Source organism: Falco cherrug, chromosome 3, assembly GCF_023634085.1.
Source record: "Falco cherrug isolate bFalChe1 chromosome 3, bFalChe1.pri, whole genome shotgun sequence".
Taxonomy (NCBI): domain Eukaryota; kingdom Metazoa; phylum Chordata; class Aves; order Falconiformes; family Falconidae; genus Falco; species Falco cherrug.
In genome coordinates this window covers 103,850,130-103,874,164 of record NC_073699.1, presented here as the reverse complement: position 1 = coordinate 103,874,164, position 24,035 = coordinate 103,850,130, and the positions used below count along the sequence as shown (strand labels likewise).

At 45.5% G+C, this 24,035-nt stretch overlaps 1 protein-coding gene across 2 annotated transcripts in view; it reads left to right on the top strand.

Annotated features, from left to right (window-relative positions):
* Positions 1–16,972: 16,972 nt before the first annotated feature.
* RECK (reversion inducing cysteine rich protein with kazal motifs) overlaps positions 16,973–24,035 on the top strand; it is a 66,319-nt gene continuing 59,256 nt past the window's right edge. For both annotated transcript variants that reach the window (XR_008731591.1, XM_055706381.1), the window contains exons 1-2: positions 16,973–17,079; positions 20,708–20,766. Coding sequence is in view for 1 of the 2 variants with exons in the window: in XM_055706381.1 (XP_055562356.1) it covers positions 17,001–17,079; positions 20,708–20,766 (138 nt within the window). In the remaining variant the exon portion in view is untranslated. The remainder of the gene's footprint in view (positions 17,080–20,707; positions 20,767–24,035) is intronic.

The window sequence follows — 24,035 nt, the reverse complement described above, 5'->3', positions numbered from 1 at the left end:
TGCATGAGTTGTCTTTCAGAGGAAGACATTGCAGATAGGTATGGGTTTGGGTGTGATGGTCTTACTGGGCAAAATGTGGGTTTGCCGTGAATTCCTTTCCTCCACAAGGGATTTCTGCTGGTGTAAAAACAATGAAGGAGTTCACTAATGCTGAGGTGGTCCATCTCGCGTATGCTATAAGGATAATGATAAAGTACACGATCATGATCTTCTTTGTGTCCTGCAATAATGTTTTAAGAAGTACTTTGCTGGTGTCTCTGACCTCTTGGACAAGATAACTAATGATAAAGTGTTCCTTCTCTCCATTTACATAGAAGTAGCAGAGCTGCTGAGGATTTCAGACTACTTAGCTATCCTCAGGGCATCACAGAACAAACAGCAAGTAAAATCAGCTTGTGTCAGAGCAGATTGTTTTTGTGCAAAACTCGATTTTAGGCTGGTGTTATATTTCTGAAGAGAAATCACGATGTAGACGCCACAAAAAATACCACATCTTGGCCTTCTGTAACTTTCATGTGCATCCATTAATTTTGGCTCAGAAATGACCAGACAGAATTACCAAAAAGCACTTCTTCCCGCAAACTCTTTCTCTGAAATGGGAAGCCAAAAGTTACATTAGGATGCTGCGTTCCTCTTTAAACTTTTTCACAGGAGGTGGTGTTACAACAGCAGAGCTCTCCAGCCACTGCGGGCAGCCAGCAGTTCAGTAAAACCTTGAGTCCCTCTGGTACATCTCCCAGCAGAGAAAATGTATGGCCTGGAAACAGCGTAGCAATGTTGCTGTCTGTCAAGCTTAATCTTTTTAAACAGCCTGTGTCTCATGCTTTGAGCGACTGAACCTCACAACTGAAAATCCGTGTTACCACAAGTAACGTAGATGTGAGGATGTCTAAAGCTCATTTTAGAGGAGGTGCCGAGTTCAGGTCTTACATGTTAAGTTTGGCTTACAAGTTTAGCATAAAGAGTAGCAGACTTGCAGCTGGTTGGTTTTGCCTGATGTAAATGTTTTTTGAAAAGTGGGGCTATTGAAATAGATTCTTTTTAATACCCACTGCACTGAAGTAATGAATATTTTCTGTAGGTGCAGCATAACTACAGAGTATAAACAAACCACTTTTATGCAGTAGTAAGTATTGCATTTTTCCTTTTACCAATTTTTGTGAAATGAGTAACTGATGTACAGTAATGTACCAGGTAATTATAACATAGTGTAAGGGTGGTCCTGGTAGAATTAAGAAATGAAAAATTCCCACATTTTTATTCGGTGCTCTTACCCTGTTCTTTATCAGGCTGTGATGTTTAACTGGTGTGAGCAGTGGGGAAGCGCATAGGTGCGTTTTGCAGTGGTATGTGCCGCAGCGTAGCGGTTAGGGGGGTGCCTGGGTGAGATACTGCAGCAGGGCTCCCGGCGAGCGACAGCGCCTTGGGCTGTGTCTGCAGGCTGTCATCAGCTGGGACATCTGGAAGGTACGTTGGTTTGCTTGCACTGCACAGAGAATTGTCTTGGAATTTGTATAAGCGTTCCTTGTTTTGTTGAAGTTACTAAAATCTTGCACTGCAAATCCCCTTACGTGATGGACTGCTGTGGCTTTGAATCTCGTAATTCTGGCTTGCAGTGGCTGGAGTTGTTCCCAAGTCTTCCAGGCTGGAAAAAAATGTAGGCATGGCATTTCCTTTATTAATTTGACTGCAAGTAAAGTGTCCAGTAGTCCCTGGGAAACGCCTGGCCTCGAGCCTTCCTGAGGGTTTCTTGAGAACAAGGTTTAAATCCCCAGTCTGAGTTGTCATGGTACCTGAAATCGTTACGTCTCTTTTGAAGATAAAAAAGCCAGAGCAAGCTGTGCTGGTAGAGTCCTGTGCTGAGCCGTGCTGTTTATCGGTGTTGAAGTAGGTACGTGGAGGTGAGGGTTCAACATCCTCGAGATGTATTTTTGAGTGGCTCAATTATGAAACTGAAAGGAGTTCAGTTCTGCCAGTAGCAGAAAGTTTGTGGAAGCTGTTAGAGAATTGGGCACATAAGTTGATGATCATTTTTAATTTTATATAATATTAAATAGTTGCGTAGGGTTTTAAATGAGGGGAGAAGGGGTTAGAAATACGCCTTTCAGTCTGAGGAGGATGCGGGACTTGGGGGTGTATAGGGGAGGAAAAAGGGCAGAGAAAGGGGTGTTTGGGTAATCTGGGGTAGCAGATAAAAAGGGTGAGCCGAGTGTAAATAGCGTGGCTCTGGCTGCGCCCTGCGCAGCCCCACTAACTTGTCACGCCTTGGTGTATCTCCCATGCTAGGGGGTCTGTTCTGGGGGTGCCTGCCTGCACGGGCAGGAGGCCCCACAGTGGGGGAGGGCAGGGTGAGGAGGGGGGCGTGGGACTGTGGGTCACAGGCTGTGTGCCCGTGCTGCCGGTGACTCCAGTGACCGTGGGTTCAGGTGCCAGCAGCTGCAGCCCTGGGTACCAGCAGCTGGGGAGACTGGAGTTCTGGGGCAGCTACTGGGCAGTCTGAGCCCGGCTGCTGGGGGGATTCAGCCTGTACATAGTGTTTCCACTAACAGACCTGCATCCTGCCCAGCCAGGTGGGCAGGGGGACAAGGCCACCGGTTCCTGTGGGTGCTCTGCGCGGCCAGCCATGTATACACACGTACACATACTGGGAATCCATTTTCAGCCTCACTGCTTGCTGGACTGGGGATCCAGAGCTCCGGCAGCCTTGCCTCTCTTGGATTGCTGGATCTGACAAGGTATCACGTGGCTCCCTGCTCCAGATACAGCTGATGTGCCTTAGAAATTTCTGAACTGAGCAATGGGTGTACGGTGCCACCCTTGTGGGACGGGAGGTCTGCGCTGTAGCTTTCCTTCAGATGGCTTCAAACCATGTTGTTTCTTCTTCCAAAGGTGTTGCATTCTGTACCTGAAAATACTTTCGATTTGTTTTAAAAAGAAAGAATTCGTGCCGAAGGCAGTATATTGAATAGACTTACTTTAAGTTAAAACCAGACAGTTTCTTTAGACCATTTGAATTCTGACTCAAGTTAAAGAAACTTCTTAAAGAAACTTCTATGATACGTGGTTCAACCAATGAATGTTTAAGTGCTACTGTTTTTCATGTCATGTTGCTTATATTTAAAAGGTGAATAGCAGCTGGCTGTTCTTCTATCTAGTGGATCTTCTCTGCTGGGAATAATTACGTTGGTATTCTTGTGTTGCATTTTGTGTGTATTTAGTGTTAGTGTGCATAAGGACAATTCCAGCTCTGCTTGCTTGCTTGCTTCCCCCCTCTTTTTTACTTGATGCAAAATTCTGCTTGCTAGCATGTGTGTTGGGTCACTCGAGCTCAGCTCGCTCCCTGCCTCCACGCAGAAGAGATGGCACCAGCTGCATTTCCTGCTGCATCTGAGAAATCCACCTGGGAAGTTGGGGGGCGGTTGGTTTGTTTCAGTTCATGTGAAAAGGTGATCTTTCTCTGCAGTTTCTTGAGCAACTGTCTGGCTTTTCTGCCAGCCTGGCTCTTGGAGACCTCCTTCATACACAAGCTTTAGTGAGACGCTTTATCCCAGTAGCAGGTCTCCCTCTCCCTCCATTTCTACCTTTATTGTTGGTTGGGTTTGGCACCAGCAGTTGCATTAGAACTTGGAAATTAGAAAAGGACTTTGGCCCCTTGGTATAAAAAACAATGCCTCTTTTTCTTTTAAATAAAGGTAACTTAAAAGCAAATTCTTCTGGTCCCAGCTATTTTTCTCCAAGCCTTACCAACCCAAAGGAAACATCAGGCTGTGCTTCCCAGCTGCCATCCATCAAACTGCTGCTTGTGCCGTGGGGTGCTTGGCTGAGAACAGATAATGCGGTCAGTAACCTGCATCTGTTTCAGGACGAGGTATGACAGCCCTCTACAAATATGCTGTACTGCCTTGGTGACAGCAATAAAGCAATGAAGGAGGGTCGCTGGGCTGCTTGTAAGTGGGAATGCCTTCAGGCTGGGGGCTTCCCCCCCGCTGGGATGCAGGGAGGGCTTTCACAGACCACCTGTGACACAAGCTTCATTGCCTGTGCACCCCTGCACCCACAACACACCGCAGGCGATCGCTTTTGCTTTGGCCCCTTACTGCTTGACATTTACAGGATGGAACATTCGTATCATGTGTTTGAAGCTTGCAGAGTGGAATGTCCCTGTTGCTGTGGGCTGTGACTCTGGTACCCTTGAATGTTCAAAAGCTCTCCTAGATTTTTATGCATAGAGCAGTTCAAAAGTATACAGTAAAATAGAGCAAACTTTAAAGCTTGATTTCTTCTGTATTAATTTTCCGGTTGAAATAAGTTGCAATTCCAAGATTTCAATGAGCGACTGACAGAAGTAGACTTCTGTAATAGTTTATGGCATCATCCTGGGAAATATCTAACCACTAGCTAGATACAATTTATTTAATGAAATTGCTTGGGAGAAAAAGGAAGGAGGGTTACAAGACCAGAGGTCATTCAGTGTTGTCTCGAATAAAAGGACTGTTATCGTGTCACCACTATTTTAACTAAAAAGATAGAAAGCCATTCTGGTTGGAATTCTTAAATCTGTGCTTTAAAGAATACTTCATTTACAACAGCTCTTAAGAAAACCAAAAAGATAGAAAAAGAATCAAATCAAAAGACCAGTGATGGCACTTTGAGGCACTACCTCATTAGCTTCAATATATGTCAACGTGGGTTTCCTTCAGCATCCATCTGTTTGGACGTGATTATGAAGACAGCTGCGCTCTGAGGTAAATATAAAACCTATGAGATCCTGTAACCTTTATAGAGCTAAATTAGTTTGAGTTTCTCATCTAGAGGTTGATGTGGTCCTGGGTTATGGTAATACTTACACATGGCAACGGAGCTCCTGCAGGTTCCATATTTGATCAGAAAGTCAGGAGATTTAGAAGAAATTTGGAGGTTTATTTTTTTTTCCTGCACTCTTGAGGCTTTTGGTTGCATCCACGTCTCTTATCTAAGTGGCATTGAAAAATGAGCTGCTCTGCCTGAGGCAGCAGCAGTGTGTGAGGAGCATTGTGTTACTTACTCCTTCCCTAAGACATAGCTGCTCAGGCAGTGGTCTAGTCATGGGGGTTTGGGGGGGGCGTGTTTTTCCTTTTTAGTCTTAAACACTGCTGGGGGTGATTGATATAGGCCAAAGTGCAGGAAGCTGTCGCCTCTCGAGATGCTCTGTCCCCCTTGCCTAAGCTGGAGCACAGTAACTTCATAAACGGTGACGGATGTTTGACCCGGTGACTGGTCGGGTTCTGGACCAGCCCCTCACACACAGACCCCTGCCCTGCTGTCGGCTGGGGCGGCCAGCACGCCTAGCGAGGCGGGGGGCACTGGGGGTGGTGGGAGCGGCGCTGGGGGCACACGCTGAGCTCGGCTGGTGCTGGGCCACATTTACACTCCGTCGAGGAGTTCTCAGCTTCTCGGGCGGCCAGCGAGCAGCTGGGGGGCACAAGGAGCTGGGGGGCACGGCCAGGACAGCTGGCCCCCGCGGGCCAGAGGGCTGTTCCATGCCGTATGGCGTCACGCTGAGTATATAAACTGGGGGGGGCTGGGGGGGTCGCTGCTGGGGGACGGGCTGGGCATCGCTCAGTGGGGGCGAGCCATTGTACTGTGCATCGCTTGGGGGGGCGGTTCTGTCTCGAGCTTTAGTTCTCTTTCTCCTGTTGTCATCTCCCTTTTCATTGTAATTAGTACTAGTAGCGTTAGTATTATGTTTGACTTTATTTCCATTATTGAACTGTTCTTAAGCCATGGATTTTAACTTTTTTTTCTGATTTTCCTCCCGCCCCACTGGGGTGGGGGGAGCGAGCGAGCGAGCAGCTGCGTGGTACTTGGTTTCTGGCTGGGGTCAAACCATGAGGTGCTGGTGCTGTTTCTGCTCCCTGGCAGCCCCTTTGAACTGTCCCCGGTGAGTCCAGCCATGAGGGGCAGTGGGAGCTGCAGGTCCTGGCAGCGTGTGTGACCGTGGGCCTGACAGAGGTGGCTAGGCTGAAGCGACATGGGCTCATCCGGTTTTCACAAAGGGTAAACTGAAGAACTGATGGAAGAAATCAAAGCTGAGTCACAGGCAAAGTCATTCACACCAGGCCCTACTCAAAGAAATGCATTGAATAATTTCTGTAAGAGCAAGGAAAGGGTATTTAAAATCAGAGATGATGGTGGAGTGGAAAGGTGAGATAGCTGGTCACCGCTTGATGTTGCTTGGGCACAAATTGTCATGGACTGATGGTTTTTTACCCAGGCAAGTATCTCCAATACCCTGTTCAAAAGAGCACTGACACAGTGACACGCACTGAGAAATGAAGTCATCTTCCTTGAGGAAGGCGTGGGAGTCATCCAACAAGGTAAAAATAAATACAGAAAGAAAAGCATCATAGCAAGGAACATAATGCAGGTATTTTTGAAGCTCTCAATAAAGAAACGGCTGTGCAAGTCCACAAGCACAATCTTACGCAATAAAAATTCAAAAGACATGAAAATGATAAATTAAATCTAGGATGAAAAATCAAGGCTAAGAAAGTGAGAAAGAAAGAAACCAAGCTGTATCGCCAGCTTTTCTTACACCATCTGTGCATGTGAGGAGGTGCTAGACAGAATTTCGCTGATGCATCCTATTTTGAAGGCAATGTTGAAGTTAACACAAGTATTGCATTGTCTGCACTGTTATTTTTGTTCTTTCATACAGAAAAACATCGCAGAATCAGTTTGTTTTCATATGGACTTTGAACAACAACAGAAATACCCCAAAACACGGGCTGTGGTAATCTGGGCAGCTGGAACGCCGAGACACGGAGAAAGCAGGGAAGCAGAAGCACAGCTCTCCCACAGAGGAGCAAAACGATAACAACTGAAGGAAAACACGCTCCTTGCCTAGGAGCAAAACCATGATTCTTTTTATGTATTGGCCACCTGCAGTACAGTGAAAGGACATAAAGCAAGCCGGAAAATACTGGTGAAGTACGTTATGTTCCTGCTGTGAATGCAGGGGATAATGTATCCCCGAGCAGTCCATTCTGCAAAGGGCATCTCGCTGATGGCTTGAGGGAGCCAGGAGAAGCAGTGGTCTGTGCCGAGGCTTTCACAGAGAAGCAACGTGTTCCTTTGCCTTGTAGCACATGCTGCTGGGCAGTGCCAGCCACTCTGCCAGCGGCAGCAGCCCGCAGTTCGGTCTCTGGCCCCAGGCCCCCATTCCCCCTGCAGTTGCTTAGGGAAGGAGCCCAGTTACCTCATGGGTATAAATACCGCAGGGCAGCCGCAGCCAAGCAGCATCTCGAGGAATGTGAAGGCCGTGTGGGTAGGTAGGACAGGTTTGCTGCAGCTGGGAAAATCCCGGCACCACTAGTGTTTCCCGCCTGCCCACGGTCAGGGCTGTACGCTCCTGGCTGCAGCACGGTCCGTTTCGCCCCCGTGTGTGGCTGTACACACGTGCAGCCGTGCCGTGCTGCGGTCAGCAGCGCTGCGCCTGCGGCTCTTCAGAAGGGAGAGGTTTTCTGCCAGAAGCTCTACAGCTACTGCTGTTCTCCTTAGGTTTATGGCACAGTGCTCTCTCCCCTTGTTCTGAGAGTCCCAGAGTGATGTTGCATTGAGAAATCGGAGTTTGTTTATGTTTCAGGAACCAGTGTTTTGCTCCTTGTCCTCCAGGTTCCGCCGCGGGCACAGCTCAAGCTTCTTGCACATTTTTGCTCTTCTCTCCAAAGTTGCCATTTTGCGAATGACATGGACATTCAGGATATTGTAACATATTCGAGTTTGTTACTGCAGCAATCTTCAAAAGCTAATTCTGGTGTTTCACTGTGACAGGAGGGTGTCTGGATTCTCCTTCCATTTTCAGATATTCATCTTCCACTGCTTCATGTAGTTTGAGTCCACTTACAGAACTTAAGTACCCAAACTATACATCTAGAGTAGGTTCAGTTGCCTACACAAAGGCTTCAACTGCCATAATAACGTCTCGTGGTGTCTCAAGTGTTTACTTAAGCAGGCTGATACCACCAGAAGCGATGGAGACAGACATCTTGCTGCAGTGACAGCTGGCATGCCCCAGGGTGTCTAAAATGACATGAACAGTTGTGTTTAGACTGAAACCTGTCCTGAGAGCGGGATGATGCGAATGTGTGTACGTATGAGATTGTATACGTAGATATCTGAAGATTGTAAGGATAGCAACTGGCCTTTTTCTAATTGCAATAGAAGTTTAGGAGTTTTGGGTTCAGATATCGTTTTGTTTGCTTCATAGGCACCTCTTTTTTTCCCCTATTTAAGCAAATACCTAAAATGAGCCTAATGTTGTCATTATTCTGCATGCTTGCTTAATAATGTCAATTCCTGTAATGTTACAACAAGAAATCGACCTATAATGCTGATCTTTTCTGACCCGCTGCTCTGTATAATATCCACCTTTCTATGCTGCTCATGGGTTTTCTCCTTAACTTGAAGTAAAAATAGTAGGCTGTGGAACATCTTTCCTTAACAAAGATTAACTTTGGGAGATCTCAGCTTCATTTTAATAATGATTTTTAAACATTCTCTGCTTTGGAGACCACTCTTGGACAGACATAACTGTTCAGAACCAAGGCAGCAGGAAGCAGCTTTGGTTTGGCTGTTTTCCTTTGAGAGAAGTTAACGCGCCTCCGTGGGTGAGCTGAGCAGAACCGCCTTTGTGTTACAACTTCTGTCCAAAACAGCAAGTCCATCCCACGGGGAGAGCAAATCCACAGATCGGAAGATTCCTTTCATCTTAATTGTGGTTACACTGATGCTGTTATTTTAAGTTGCTCTTGTGCAGGGAACAGCTGCTGCTGTTGCACGTGAATATTTATATCCTCAGTACAAGGAGGACACCAAACCGTGAGAGTGTGCCCAGAGGAGAGTGACCGAGATGGTGCAAGGCCTAAAGGGCAAGGCTCACGAAGAGCAGCTGAGTCACTTGGGTTGTTCAGTTCTCAAGAAGAGAAGGCTGAGGGGTGACCACATAGCTGAGGGGTGACCTCGTTGCAGTCTACAGGTTCCTCAAGGTGGGCAGCAGAGGGGGAGGTCCTGATCTCCTTTTGCTGGTGACCAGCGACAGGACACGAGGGAGTGGTGTGAAGGTGGGTCAGAGGAGGTCCAGGTTGGACGTTAGCAAAAGGTCCCTCACTGAGGGGCTGCTGGGGGACTGGAACAGCCTCCCCAGGAAAGCGGTCATGGCACCAAGCCTGTCGGAGTTCAGGGAGTGTCTAAATGATGTTTTTGGTGAAAAGGTTTAGTTTTAGATAGCCCTGGGAGGAGCAGGGACATGATCCTTATGGGTCTCTTCCAACTTGAGATATTCTATGACTCTACTTGTGGCACCCTTTTTGAAGCACAAGCACAGAAAGAGAGCAGTGAGGGGCAAAGCAAAGACCCTCAGTACTCCTGTGGCTCACAGATACCTTAGTGTTTTAGTTCAGATTTCATTCTGTAAAGCTAGTAAAGACTAAGTTTTTAGTACACTGTCCGTGCACGGGGCTGTCCGTGTGTCCGTGCACAGGGCTGTGTCTGTCCGTGTCCGTGCACGGGGCTGTGTCCATGTGTGCCCGCACCGGCTGTGAAGGGGCATTTGGCTCCTGGACTGGCAGGGCCTGCAGGCAGGGAGCTGTGACACCTTTGCCGCTGTCAGGCTTCCACGTTCCTCATGTCCCCATCATGTTGTTCTAATATGATTTTTTTATATATATGTTTTCATTAGCTTTCACCAAAATGACTGTATTAGCGTGCAGACTCCAGTTCTGTTAGTAACGCTACGATGTTAATTTAATTTCAGTTGTTGGCTTGGCAATTTGTTGTTCTCGCTGTTGCTGGGTAGGTGTAGTCACAGTTGTTGAATAAATAAGTAAACAAATTTAATTTTAAAATAGTTTTTTTTTCTTTAGGAATTGCAGAAGAATTTAAAGTACCATTTTAGGATTGTGTTCCACTATTTTTCTCGTATCTTCAAAGTTACGATGTAGAGAACAGCAAAAACTGCACCTGGTGACTTTCAGATCTTGTATTTAAAAGGCAAAATTTTTGTTCTGTTTTTGAAAATACTCTTGCACCTCTAAATGTACATGATGTATAATAAAATGCGGCTTGGTAAAGTACACCGACAGTTCCCTCTTCCCCAGCTTCCATCTGATCATTGTGTCTTTCTTATTTGCTATTTACAGAGTTAAAATATAAGTAGTTAGTACTGCATGTAAATATATAGGTACATAAAGGGCATCACTTATTTAATTTGTGACATCTAAAATACTACTTATTTATTACCGATTTATCTTTTAGCACTAGTTAGAACATCTTTAAACCACGTTACTTCTTCATTTTCTCCTCTTAAGATGCTATGCATGGGCCTTTATTGCATTTTTGAGAGGTTATTTACTCTCAGGCTTTCCTCGAGAAGGGTGCAGGCACCCAGAAAGGGGAGGGGCTCGTAGCCTTGGCTTTGGGTGTTGATACGCACACCTTGCCTCTGTTCCACTGGGGAAACTGGGATCCAGAGGGTGGCAGTCCACCAGGCAGCTGAGGATTTAGGAAGAAACAGGTGCCGAAGGAACCCGGGAAGCTGAAGCACAGAGTGTATACAATGTTTACATGCTTGCAAGCAGTCCATATATTTTTCCAATTTCAATGTTAGTTTTATGCATCTTCAGTCTTGACTTAGGTTACTACATTTTACTTGGATCTTGCTGGGTTTTGTGTACAGATATATATATATATATTAAAAAAAATAGGGGAGAGAGATCAGGTGCTTAGTGATTTCTAAGACTGATTTAATTTCAGTAACCAAGAAAAACAAATACGAGCATTTTAAGGGGAAAAGTAATTATTTTTATTTTCAGTCTGTTATCAAAGACAGTAAGAATTTAGCTATGAATTTTTGAATATATGGTGGTGGAGCTTTAAAATTACTTTTTAGGATCTGAATTCTGATCTATTGTATATGATTTCAAAATTAACAAGTTATTGTGCTGTAGTGACTATCATTTAAAGCTGCCTAAGAGAGGCAGTTTGATTGGATGCTTGTGTCCCTGTGTCCTGACGGTGAGGACTGTGGCACAAGGAGGACCCAGTGACGCATGCCACAGCGTGCCTGAGCAGGGACAGGCTGGGCTCCGGGGTAAACTCAGCCAGCTCACCGCAGCCGAGCAGCCTGCGGGCACCGCTTGCTCTCACTAGCCCTGCTGCCTTGACCCAGCGCAGTACCCCTTGTTCTCACCAAAAAACATGACTGCCTCTCTCCGTTCTTCTCAGAGGAGCGTGCCTTCTCCTTTCCTAGCAAAGACATCAGAGCCCTCTAATAACTTCCCTCACTGCTGAGCTTCGTATGTAAATTATCCATATATATTATTACAAAAAGTTCCAGAAGTTAGCATAAATAAGGTACTTTCTGACATTTTTCTTAAGGTATTTTGAAAAGTATTCAGAATTAATGCATACCAGCAAAGTTCCACGCTAACTTCCTCATTCAAGTGTAGGTACAAATGGGGAATAGGCGTTGATCTGTAATTCACATAATTATAATGTCATCTTGACAGAATTTGCTAGCTAATGCATGGCATAGCAAGAATAAAATAATTGCATTTTAGCTAAAACATTATTTTGGCTAGTTTAATTAAAACCGATTTACATAGCATGATACAAACTGGTTGCAAAAAATGGAATTTTATGCCTTCTCCTTTTTTATCTGCTAGTCTACATTGATTTTTTTTCCTGTTTGAAACTAGAAGCAACTGCATAATTGTCAATTAGCAGCATAAATGATTTCATACCACCCACGCCCACTTTTGCAAAGCTTTCAGACTGTGTTCATACAGAAGTGTGTTTATAGCAGTGAATGAATTACACAAAGATTACTAATCGAGAGAGTATTATAATTGCTAAAATGTGGAGGGAAATGTAAAAAGCTCTTTGGGTGCTTTAAAATATCTCACGATAGGTGCAGGTTATGATATAATTTTTAACTCAATTCCATAGTGCAGCAAAACATAAAAATAACCTTTGGAAAATATTTCAGCAGCAATTTGGTCCTTAAACACCATATGGAGAAGTATCTAATCCTGTATACAACTAGATGATTCAGTGGGATAATCCACAGAAGAATTTCCATATGGCATCTTCAACACATCCTTTTTTTATCTCCAACCCATATTTATGATATGCTGGCAGACGCAGTGCTGATACTGAAGCCTCAGTTGAAAAGCAAAATGAATCTCCATTTTATCTCTACTCAAAGACATAGCTGGGTCATTCATTACTTGCTAAATACTGTTATTTGTCCTCTTGGATGATGAGCCAAGGCCAGAAAGAAGATAGGATTTTGACTGGCCCAAGCATGGCCTGTCTCTCCATGGTACCAGTGTGACAGATTTTATGCTTAGGCACTTGAGTTTAGATTCAAATTTAGACCATTAGGATGGCTGATGGATTTGAGTGGCTGAACACGACTCCATTTGAAATAGTCTCCCCCTCCCCTCACATTTTGAAGGGATCAACTTTCTACTGCCCAAATTCAAGAATCTTCCAGTACAGTTTGCCTCATTTTCAATTTCTCAAAGAGAAAAAAACCCCAAACTTTTTTCTTCTATCAATTCCTTAATGTTATTCCAGAAATAAAATTTGAAATAATCTTCCATCCCATTAGACAGCCTTTTACGTGAAGGTACTCTGCACACTTGCTAGCAGCCCTGACCTAGGGAGAGTAGTCTTGAAGGCAGCAAACCGGTACAGTTACATTAATACATAACTCCACCAGAGAGAGTATGCAGTACAAAGACTATAGAGCATACAAAGCAGTATAAAGAATAAAAAAGGCTTCTGACCAAATAGCACAAATGTACATGTATCTTGGTGACATTTTTGCACTGTTTTTAGCATCACCTTCTTTAGCCTGAAAGGACGTGGTAATTGGGCTTTACCGATGCAGATTTTCTATGTCAAAGAGGATGAACCATCTTGATACTTCCATCAGTCCACAGTCTGTTTTTAAATTACTCATTTCATAAGCTCTGTTACCAGGAAGTATGTTTTACTTCACTCAGCATTCTCATTTGATTTGAAGCAGACATGTCTCTAATCCCGTAACATTTTGGGGTTTAAAATTTATACAGACAGGTGACTTTAGTTTCAGGTCACTTGCTCTGTTGAGAAAAGTTGCACTATGTAAAGTGGAGCCAGATATTTTTTTATGGCACCTTTTATGATCATCAGAACTGCTTCTTTCAAGAGCATGAGATCTCTTTTAAACTCCTTTCCAAAACAATAGAATAGTTTCTTAACTATTCTCACTGATGATGATGACAGAATCTTATTTACTTCTTTATTAGCTTCATAGCAAATTATAATTAATTATATACTCCACATTTATTTAATCACTTTCAGTTGGCTAACCTTCCAGACTTGATGTATGCAACATTAATTATTTGCCTATGGCAAGATTTTATGAACTCTAATATGCACCACATGTTCAGCTTGCTTAAAATTAGTTGCAGGCATTGTATTAGCATTAACGTACATCTTTACTGCCTTTAATTTTCACATCTGTGTTGCTTTATAGACAACTTTATTAGTGTAACTGCACACTGCTTCTGATTATGTAACAAGAGCCACCAAACCTTGCTTTTATATTTGTGTTTTACCTTTTCATATAGTTTTAGTTTTATGGTTTTTTAAAAAGTGATTTGAAAATAAATTAATCTTTTTTATTTGTTATTTGGAAAGTCAGCTGTAAAATGCTGCCTGAGATCTAATAGCGAAAAAATACAGTAGCTAAGGTTTGCCTGTTTAAGAACAAAATCTCTTTGAAAGAGGCTTTGCTGTGGCAATCCATCCTTAGCCTGGCGAATCGGGACTAGCTGTCAGCTTGTTAGGCACAGCCCCACAGTGCCTACCAGCACACACAGACCCACCTGAGGTAGCTGTCAAGCCCTACCTAGTTCCAACAGAGACATGAAACAGAACATGCCTCAGCACAGGAAAGCTATTCAACATGCACTGAATACCTGGCAGTGGCTTATCATGCTGCTATCCTGTTGTTGATACACAGATTAGACAAATTAATGCTAATTAGGGTAAGTACAAATGTTGTAAGTACCTTTCCAACTGTAAGGTGTAGATGTTCTAAGAATTACAGTTAAGCAAACTTATTTTAAAACTTTATGGCTAAGATACAATGGGTTTAGAAATTACCAAGAAGGAAAATGCTACTGCCTTGCAGTAATGAGATAAAAGGAGGAACAGAAGGTGTATAAGCTGAAAACAACCTTTTGTCTGACAAAGTATTGTGTCAAGAGGGGTAGCTCTGTATATTGGTTCTTGGAGATCTTAAAAGGTTGTGAAGACAATTTTTATGGTGCATGGAACTTACGAACATCTCAAAACAGATATAACAATATGTTAGATTCAAGTATAGGACAGTGTATTTTCAGTCCAGAAAGTGCTCTGTTGAAACAGAGAGATATGCCACATTGACAATACAGTTCTCTGGATTTAAGGAAAATGTGGCATCAGTTTACTTTCCAAAGGGGATCCTGATCAGGTCAGATCTCTTTCAGCAAAACGCATGTTTGGAACAGTAACTTGGACCGTGACTATGTCAGAACATTCATATATTGCTGACACATAAAATATGAAGTAAAGTTCAAGCCTTTTAACACTTCAGCAATTTTTAGGATAAGGAAGCAGGATTAAACACTATTCAGAACAAAATTCCAGCTGATACAGAATCAAAAGGCTCTGTGGGGGGCTGGGCAGGCCGGGCAAGGGGCCGAGGCCAGGGGTACAGGGTCCCCAGGGCTCATTGCCGGGTCCCTGCCCGGGGGTCACACCAGCCCCCGGCAGCTGCGGGCTGGGGGCAGGGGGCTGGGAAGGGCCCGGCGGGAAAGGGACGGGGGGCTGGTCACCAGCGGCTGGGCAGGAGCCCCCAGCGTGTCCAGAGCCGGGCAGGGACTGAGGAAGGGGGCTGGGGCACAGGCTGAGGGGGGAGGCAGCCTGGAGAGGAGGGGGCTCGGGGGGGGCCCTGATGGCTCCCTACAGCTGCCTGACAGGGGGCTGTGGGCAGGGGGTCGGTCTCTGCTCCCAGGGAAGGAGCGACAGGAGCAGAGGGAACGGCCTCGAGCTGCGCCAGGGCAGGGTTAGGGTGGGGGTGAGGGGACATTTCTTCCCTGGAAGGGTGGTCAGGCACCGGCACAGGCTGCCCGGGGAGGGGGCACCCGCACTGGGGGCGTTTCAGAGACGCGTAGATGTGGCGCTTGGGGACAGGGTTTGGTGGTGGTCTGGGTAGTTTTAGTTAATGTTTGGACTGATAACCTCAAAGGTCTTCTTCAACCTAAATGATTCTATGATTCTATGAAAATTAAGCCAAATTAAACTATTTGGCATAAGCGGGGGAAAATGCATTTGGTCGGTTCAGGCCTCTTCTGTTTTCAGGGAAGCTAAACCAGCCTGCGGATTCGGCCATCTGGCTAATTTTGCTTTTGGACCTGCTGCCACCTCGTGGGCTCCTGATGAATTTTAGGTCCCGAGACAGCAGGCAGGTAGAAAATTAACAAAAGTGAACACTGGGGTTTGGGGGGAAAATCCCAGCTATCTAACTGACATATAAGCCCACTTACATACAAGCACCTGTCTTGGTGTGGAACGTTGTGTGGTTTTTGCTTTTTTTTATAATCAGGTTACATTTGCCACTTTTCAGTTTCTTGAATTCATAATTACAGCAACAAATTTAAGTCTAACAAATTAATGTACTGTTATTTCTTAAAGCTTTGCTCCATAATGAATTAGTGCAATTTAACCACTCTATACTGGTGTATAGGCAGATAGACAAGATACAAAAGTTTTCCATCTCATTGGAGTGTTCTCCTGTATTGCCTTGGGTATTTTTCTGGACCATTTATGAATTTGATGCTGGAATTAAAGCGCACTGGTTTCCAACAGGTTCTCCAGGCTGTAGAAGATGGTGGAGTCATTAATAGCTTTGTAGCTTGTTAGACTGTCTTTGGAGAAGGAGTTCATTGGGATTGGAAAGAAGCTATCAGCAATTCGTGGGACAATAAATTTTCTGGGTTCTTAACAATTTCCCTGTTTCACTATTGCCAGAAAATCCAGTAATGGGATGCTAAGGTGCTCATCCAAGAGGTCTGGAGCTGCCAGAAGCTATCTGTTCACCTTGGAATAGCCAGACTTTGAGGCAAAACAGCCACTAGCTATGAAATGAACATTAACTTTTCTTTGCCTTCATTGGCCATCTTACATTTAATTTTTCTTAAATTAAAAAAATAAATGGATAATTTGGTTTGTACAGGGAAAAGAAACTGCAGTGGTGGCCCAACTATACAGATGTTTCTTCAGTTCAGCCTCTTTTTGTAATCATCTGCACCGTGGACTGTACCTCGACGGGCTCGATCGCCTTCCTGCCCGCACGCGGGCCCTGGCCGCAGCGCAGGGAAACCCACAGCCCCCAGCGAGCCCGAGTGGAGGGGCAGAGGCGGGAGCAGCCCGGCGGCGCTCCCTTCCCGGGCTGGGCCCCGGCGCGGGCAGCGGGGCCGCTCGGCGGGCTCGGCTCAACGCTCCGAGCAGAATGCGCGGAACCGCGTTAACGCGGTCGGTGCCAGTAGAAACGAACCGGTTCAGCGGGGGTCTCCGCCTCCCTCCGAAAACTTACAGCTAAACCGCGGCTCTTCGCCCCTCCGCCCTCTCACCGAGCCGCGCGCGGCCCCGCGAGCCGGGGGAGGGAGGCGGCCGCGGGGTGCCGTGGCCGCGGGGTGCCGTGGCCGCGGGCGGGGGCAGGGGGTGGAGGCCGCCGCGGGGTCCCGGCGAGCGCAAGCACCACCGAGCCACCGTGGCGCCGCAGGCAGCCGGCGGGGCCGCCTCAGGCGGCGGGGCGAGGGGCGGGGCCCGGCGGCGGCCGCAGCCAATGGGCGCGGCGCGGGGCGCGGGGCGCGGGGCCCGGCCGTCCGGCGGGCGGGGGGCGCGGGGCGGAGTCGCGAGCGGCCATGGCGGCGGCGGCCGCTCGGCGGCCCTGGGCCCTCTTGTGCCTGGCGGCGGCCGCGCTGCTCTGCCCCGGGGCGGCCGGTGAGTAGCGAGCCGGGGGCGGGGGGGAGAGGCGGCTCCAAGGGCCCCTCTTCAGTAACGTGGCGCAGGGGCGACGCCTCAGGGTGCCGGGCCTGGGGGCGGCGCGGCCCGGCGCCTTGGGTCGCCGCTTCTCGCCGCAGCCGGGGCGGCCGCCTGGCGCCGGGAAGGAGCGGGGACCGGCACCCCGGCACCGGCACCTGCCCCGCGGGGGCGGGAGGCGCGGGACCGGGGCAAATGAGGGGCGCGGGCAGCCTCTTGGCCCTCCCAGGAAGGGGCAGCGTCGCCTTCCCGGTGCCGGCCCCCCGCAGAGAGCGCCTGCCAGAGGCCCGGGGCTGAGGCCGGCGGCCGAAGTGGCGAGGGGGGGGATGCGGGTGTCGGGCCATGGGTCGGTCCGTGCCGCCGGCTGGTCCGCGGGTAGCGGGTGGGCGGCCCAGTCCCGGGCGGCCGTGCGGAGGCCGGGGCAGGGCCGCACCCCGCCGCTCGCCAGGGCGCCGGCGGGGACGGTGCGGGGCGGTGTGAGAGCCGAGGGGAGACGTGTGATAGCGAGAAAACCGTGCCCTGCGGTACAGCTGTGATGGCAGGTAACTGCTTGACGAGGCTGAAAGAGTAGTGACAAAAGAAGGCGGTACAAGCGCAGATATTGGCAAATAGCTTTTAATAAATAGATCCCGTCAGTAATGCTGTCCAGGAACGGAAAATACGAAATACGTAATAAGGCTTTAAAGCAGAATACCGCAGGCACGGAGGCTCTCGCGGGCACTCCCTTGTTGTCCCATGCCTCTGGCTCCCCGGGGGACACGGGTTCGGCAGGAAGGCAGTGAGAAGTTAGCGGCGTGGAACATGCCAGGCACTAGCCCGATGTCCTTGCCATAACCTTGTCGAGAGAGTGGATCTCACCAGGGAATGAAGCGTCATTATCTCGTAGTTGGACAAGAATAAAATTTTGATGTGAAACCTGGAAAATTTTATTAAAACTAGAGAAAGTGGGAGTGAGAAGGTAAGGGACTGACCAAAAGACATGCCATAAGATGTTTCAGAGGAGGTTAACTGGGAAGAGAAGCAAGGAATTGTGTTTGGAATGGATATAGTTCATAACTGCCATTTCTGAACTGAGCACTGAAGATCACTGGGTCCGGTTAATGTGCTGCCAGTTTAAGATACCATCAATTGATTGGGATTTTGTAAAAAAGGAATTAAATGGCTGTAAAGTTTACTACATTATTACTTCGTTGTTGCACTCTTTGGTATAACTGATAAGACTTAAAATTCTGTGGTGGAAGTGATGGAGGAGGACTGTCCTGGATGTGTGTTAGTTCATCACAGGAGGGTTGACAGCCTCTGCAGACTAACAGATAAACGGTCACAGGGTGTTAAATAATCTGTGTGAAGAAACATTTAATAAAACAATGCCTAAGACATTCATGAACTCAAATCCTAGTGGCGTACACAGCTAAACATACGCATTGTCACCTAAGCCGATGTAAATTCTCTTTACGGGTTGGGAACTCTGAATTCTTGGGTCTTTTAAATGTAGCAGCTAATAAAAATTTATGCAATGAAAAATTTCTGGGACTTACAGTAAACAAAACAACAGAAACATGCCTGAGTAGCCAGTATTTCTCTGTTCTTAAGTAAAGCCTATGTTTAGCTATGTCTGGTTGAATTTTTTTTACCTGTGACAATTAATTTGCTAGCTGTCTTTGGGTGATGAAGGTGGTGAACCTTAATGTTTTCTCCAGCACTGTGTCAATGAGCTTGCAGTCAGATTGCATGGGCACTGAAATTTATAAGTGTTTTTCAAAATAAGTGCAACTCTCGCCTTGAGAAAAACTGTTCTTTAAAGCTAAAGGCTTTTATTGTTATGTATTTCTAATACTGTGGCTTTGTAACAGGACTAAGTGAACATGAAGCAAAGCTTTTCAGTTAGGTGAAATAATACCTGAAGCTGAACATGGTGGAGCCTGCTAATGAAGAAGTTGATTCTTGGCAGAGGTCAGCTTACTGAACATAGTGCAGGAAAACCTGCAAGATCCCACATGTAGCCTGCAAATTAGAAAGGTTTTTAAGTCATCTGCGTCGTATCTCAATCCTTTTCTGTGATGGTAGAGAGCTGGCAGGAAATGTTGAAGTCTGTTTTAGAATTTCATTCCTGCTTTTCATAGTGGTGTAAGCAAGATTTGGGTGCTGTTCTCATTCATTACAGGCATTTTGCTGTGTTGTTTCTGATCATTAATGAAAACGTTCACCAGTTACAAGGCCTACTTTGGTTTATCTTCTTTCCTATTAAGACATCAGATGGATTTTTGTGTTAAAATATAGCTCAGTCCTGTAGTAGCCATTTTAAATTGTGACTGTTTCAGACAGCCTTTTCAGTGATTCCCCCCCCTCCGCCCCCCCCTCCAATTCTTGACATTTTCAAGCTGACATTTTCTTTTTTTTTAAATGTCATTGCAATATCGGATAATTTTGGTTTTGGTGGTGGTGGATCCTTTTCGTTTTTTGAATTGGGTATCATCTTATAACAACTCTAAGCTTTCAGATTAAAACACTTGTAAGTCCAAGGTCCTTCTTACTGGTTCAGTCAGAATCTATTTAGTGACTACGTATTGTGAGAGACAACTTTTGACGAGTGGTGTCATTGTACAGTATTGCTTTTATGTGTCAGTGTGATTCATAGTTCAGATACAGTTGAGCAGAAATCTGTAATATTAAATGATGCTGTATGTGAAGATGAGCGTGGAAGAAAAAGCTTCGAAGGTCATCTCTGTCCGTCTGTTTTCTGATACACTGTTCCAAATGCTGAGCAGTGAGGATGAAAACACATTTAAGGGAGTTGTGCAATGCATTTTATACTGGCCAGGCTTAACTGAGTGAAGGAAATATTTGGCTGGTAGAGGGAACAAAGCATGTTGTTAAAAACGCTGCTTTGAGCCTTGGTGTTTCACAACTTCTCAGTGCTTTGGTTCTGACTTGTTTTCCTGTTAATGTGTTTGTATCTGTGTTTGCTTTGCGACTTCCATCTAGTCAGGCAAAACCACTCTTAATCATCCATCACTAGTGAAACAGGTGACAGTTTTGTTCCAAGTTGTTCAGAAGCCCGAGATCAGTGGGCAGCTGTGCTCACCTCTGTGGGAGAGGGGTTACTGCTGTGATTTCCTTTTCCACCTGTTCGTACCTGGCTCTTGTGCTTTTCAGATTCTGTGAGATGATTCCATTTACAAAGACATATAGTCTATGGAGGGTTTTTGTTCACTTTTTACTATCCCCCTCCCTTAATAAATTGAATTTAAATTGAATTGCGTCATGAAGGAGTTTTGCAGGTGCCAAGCTAGTGCAAGTTCAGCAGCAGAAATGTGGTGAGAAGATGAAGGAAGGAGAGTGAGAGCTCTTTTTGGTGGCAGTGAGTGTTCAGGGGTAATTCTGTGAGACTTGAACCAGTTGGCGCTAGCTTTGGAACGAAAAATTCTCACATTCTTTTTTGCCTTCTGGGAAGGAAAATTTCTCACGGTCATCTGTGGACTGGACAAATTGTCCTGATAGGCCATCACACGGGCACTCTGTTCAGAAGTGATAGTTAAGTGCTTCAAGTCTTTTAAATATTTTTTTCCCTTCCCCTGCTTTTCCATAGGCTTGTCTTGTTGTTACCATGCAAAGGACAACTTAATGTGCCGTGATGTCTGTGAACAGGTAAGCTTGTTTTAAATTTGGTTTATCCCTCAGAGTTAAAATCATGCTTTAGGCAATGATGTAGCAAGATTAGGTTTATAAGCAAATGATTTTCTGTGTGAATGCTATGCGTGAACCATGAGATGTATTATTTCTGTTATTTAAATGAGAATGTAGTCCTGTTTTCTTTCACGGTGGAAAACAGGTTCTGCTGAAGTTGAGGAGAGACAGAGATACAAATCTGAGGTCAGGGTTTAGTCAAGAAGTGATAAGCATCTTAGGAAATGGAAGGGGTGAAAGTATTTTATCTGATTTCTGGATCTAGTGTGTTTCCAGTTTTTGGGAGTTTAAAACAAAGAACAAGTTTTTGGTACCGATCTTTCTTCCTGCCACTTCTTGTTTCTTAGCTAAGCATCTGAGAAACTCTTTATGATATAGGGTTTTGTGAATCCAGCAAAAATCTGTTTCATTACTCTGCTCATAAGGGTAACAAAGAGCTGCTTGTGCTAAATTCGAGCTTGGAAAATAGTTTCCCACATCTTTAGATTTGTACCTTTGGGTAGGCTCTGTGTGTGTGTTTATATAAATTTTTATACATAAAAAATCTACATCAGTAGAGCATAGATACACATATACACAATTTTTACATTAAAATTGTGTCCTTACATCATACCTGCCCCCTTTTCTTGTCTTCATTACCCGCTTTGGGGCTATTCAACCACTAAACATGGTTATGATTAAGTTTATATTTATCTATGATTGTACTAAGAAAACTTTCAGTTTAAATTGCACTTCTCTCTCCCTGATATATTTATAGAATGCAACTAAATCCCCTTTCAGCTTTCCTATTGTTAGGCCAAAGAAGGAAAAATCTTACAGTCTCTTTGCATGAGATAGTCTTTCAATTCCTATAATTATTCTTGTAGCACTTCCAGCATAAGTTTGTCTTTTTGAATACAGGTAAGCAAAACTGTACATGGCATTATGAACAAAAATATGTCACTGAGTCTTAAAAATTGTGTTAAAACTTCTGTGTAAGTAAGAGAAAGATCCGTTCTTATATACAAACAGATTTAATTGGCAGGTTTAGCAGCTGCATTGAGAGGGCATTTGGAATAATCCGATTCTTTCTTCTGTTCCATTGGTTTGAAGTTTCCAGTTTATCATGTGAATTCCTGTTAGCCCCTCATAAAAAGCCTTGAGCTTCTTGCTGTCATATTTCACCCCATTTCTGTTATACTGGTTCTGATTATTGCATAGAGTTTTCTGTGGTTTTTGTAATACATCTGATCGTGCCTCATCTGGATGATCTCTCTCTGCTTGGATAATCAGCATAATCAGAGTCCTTGTGGCGAGAGGTCTAGAACAAGTCTAAAGCAAGACTGGCGTCCCTCACATTTACGTGTAAGGAGCTTAGTTACCTCTGTCATTTTCTGAATGACCCTTTGCTGTAGGCCAATGGGCTGGCTGAAGGGGCTGGCTGCTATTTTTCTACTGATTTTCATGTTCTGTAACTCAACTATTTTATGCAGCATGATTCAAATACTTTGTCTTTGTTGAATCCGTTTTGGAATGTTTTACTTAGTATTTACCCCATTGTCTTAACCTTCATCCTACAAATGTTATGTTCTACTTATGTGGGGGGATGACTGTAAGGGAACAGAGTTGGATAACTGATTTGCCTTCTTCCATCTTTCCAAAAAACCTTTTCTAAAATATTTGCCAGGTACTTGTTGCCTTGTCTGTACCACCACACTTTACCATCCTGACATGATAATTCATTTAATGATAAAAAAAACCCGTTTTCCTTCTAGACTTGGTAGTTTGAGCCATAAAACATTGAAGTTGCTTGCCAGGGACAGCCGGGAGAGAGCAGGCTTGTGCCCCATATTTCTGTTTAACTAATGCTTGGGGAACGCCGGTGACCAGGGTGCACAGATGGGAATTTGGGTGTTAACGCAGCTGATTCTTGTGGAGAGGGCCAGCAGGAGGTGTGGATGTGCCACCTGGGAACCTGTTGTGGCTCTGGTACTGGCTGGGCCAGTCCCTCAGGACATGTTGGTTGCCTTGACCCAGAGGGAGCTCTTGAGGAAGGATGTGTCCATCCAAGGTGTTGAGTGCAGGGAAGGGAGGGCGTCTCTGCATGAGTCGGTGGTGAGTCATGCTCTGGTCTGCTTCCTGAACTGTCAGATAAAGAAGCTGAGGGTAGAAGCATTGCCTCAGCGTACCTGGGAGCTGAACAAGCTCTTTGTGGAGAACCTTCAAGGGCAGTGGCATGGAAAGAAGGACGGCCAGAGGCTGTGCTCACTGGAGACTGAAAGTTTGTGACTCCTGGCAGCAGGAAGAATTTTCTTGGCCTCTCTTTGGATATGCACTTACAGAATAGATTTGGGGCCTGGAACAGGTGAAGAGGAACAAGCTACATCAGGGAACCATGCTGGCCTAATCAACTGGTTGTAAAGAGTGCCACTGGGAGGAGGACTCCCTTCTGCAGGGGATGGAGGCACTGACCTGCAGATGAGACTTGCCATCTAAGGTGGTTTGGGTTTTAGGGGCTGAGATCTAGGACACTGCAGAAATTGCAAGTTTTTTTGACCCTCAGACTAGGACCCGTTGGCTGCTCATCTACATGGACACTAGTAATGCTATTGAGGGAAGCCTTGCATGGGTAAAAGGTAACTACAGCCCAGGGGCTAGGGTGAAGGGCACAGGAGACCTGGTGGTGTTCTCCTTGATCCTGCCAGTTAAGGAAGAAGGCTTGATAAAGAGTAAGGGATTCTGCAAACTAGTAGTTCAGCTACTTTAAGCGAGCCCTTTGAAAAAGAAAACAGATTTGTTTGTCAGCTAACATGACTCAAACATCTAATTACTTTGCATTCTTAGTAAGTATTATTCCAAGCTTAGTTTCAGTATCATTTCCTTTTTGTCATTATTTAATTAAGTCTGTTGGATACTCTAGCAAGGAATACATGAGCCTGTCTTTCTTTAATTGATATTTTTTTCCTACGTTTATTTCTGGGAAGTTTCACAATTACAAGGTTCCTGGCAACATTCATCTGCGTACCACTCCAGAGATCTTTATCCAGATCCTCCTCCAAGCATAAGAGCAGTCCATCCCAGTCCTCGGGAAAACACACTAATGTTTCAGGAGGCTGGCTTGGCTGCGTAGAGAAGTCATGAACAAGCTTCAATGCAGAAAGACTGTATGGAGAAGGTAGAAGCAGGGAAAGGTTATAAAAGAGGCATTCAGAAAGTTTGCCCAGGCATGTAAGTTTATATTGGGAAAGGCA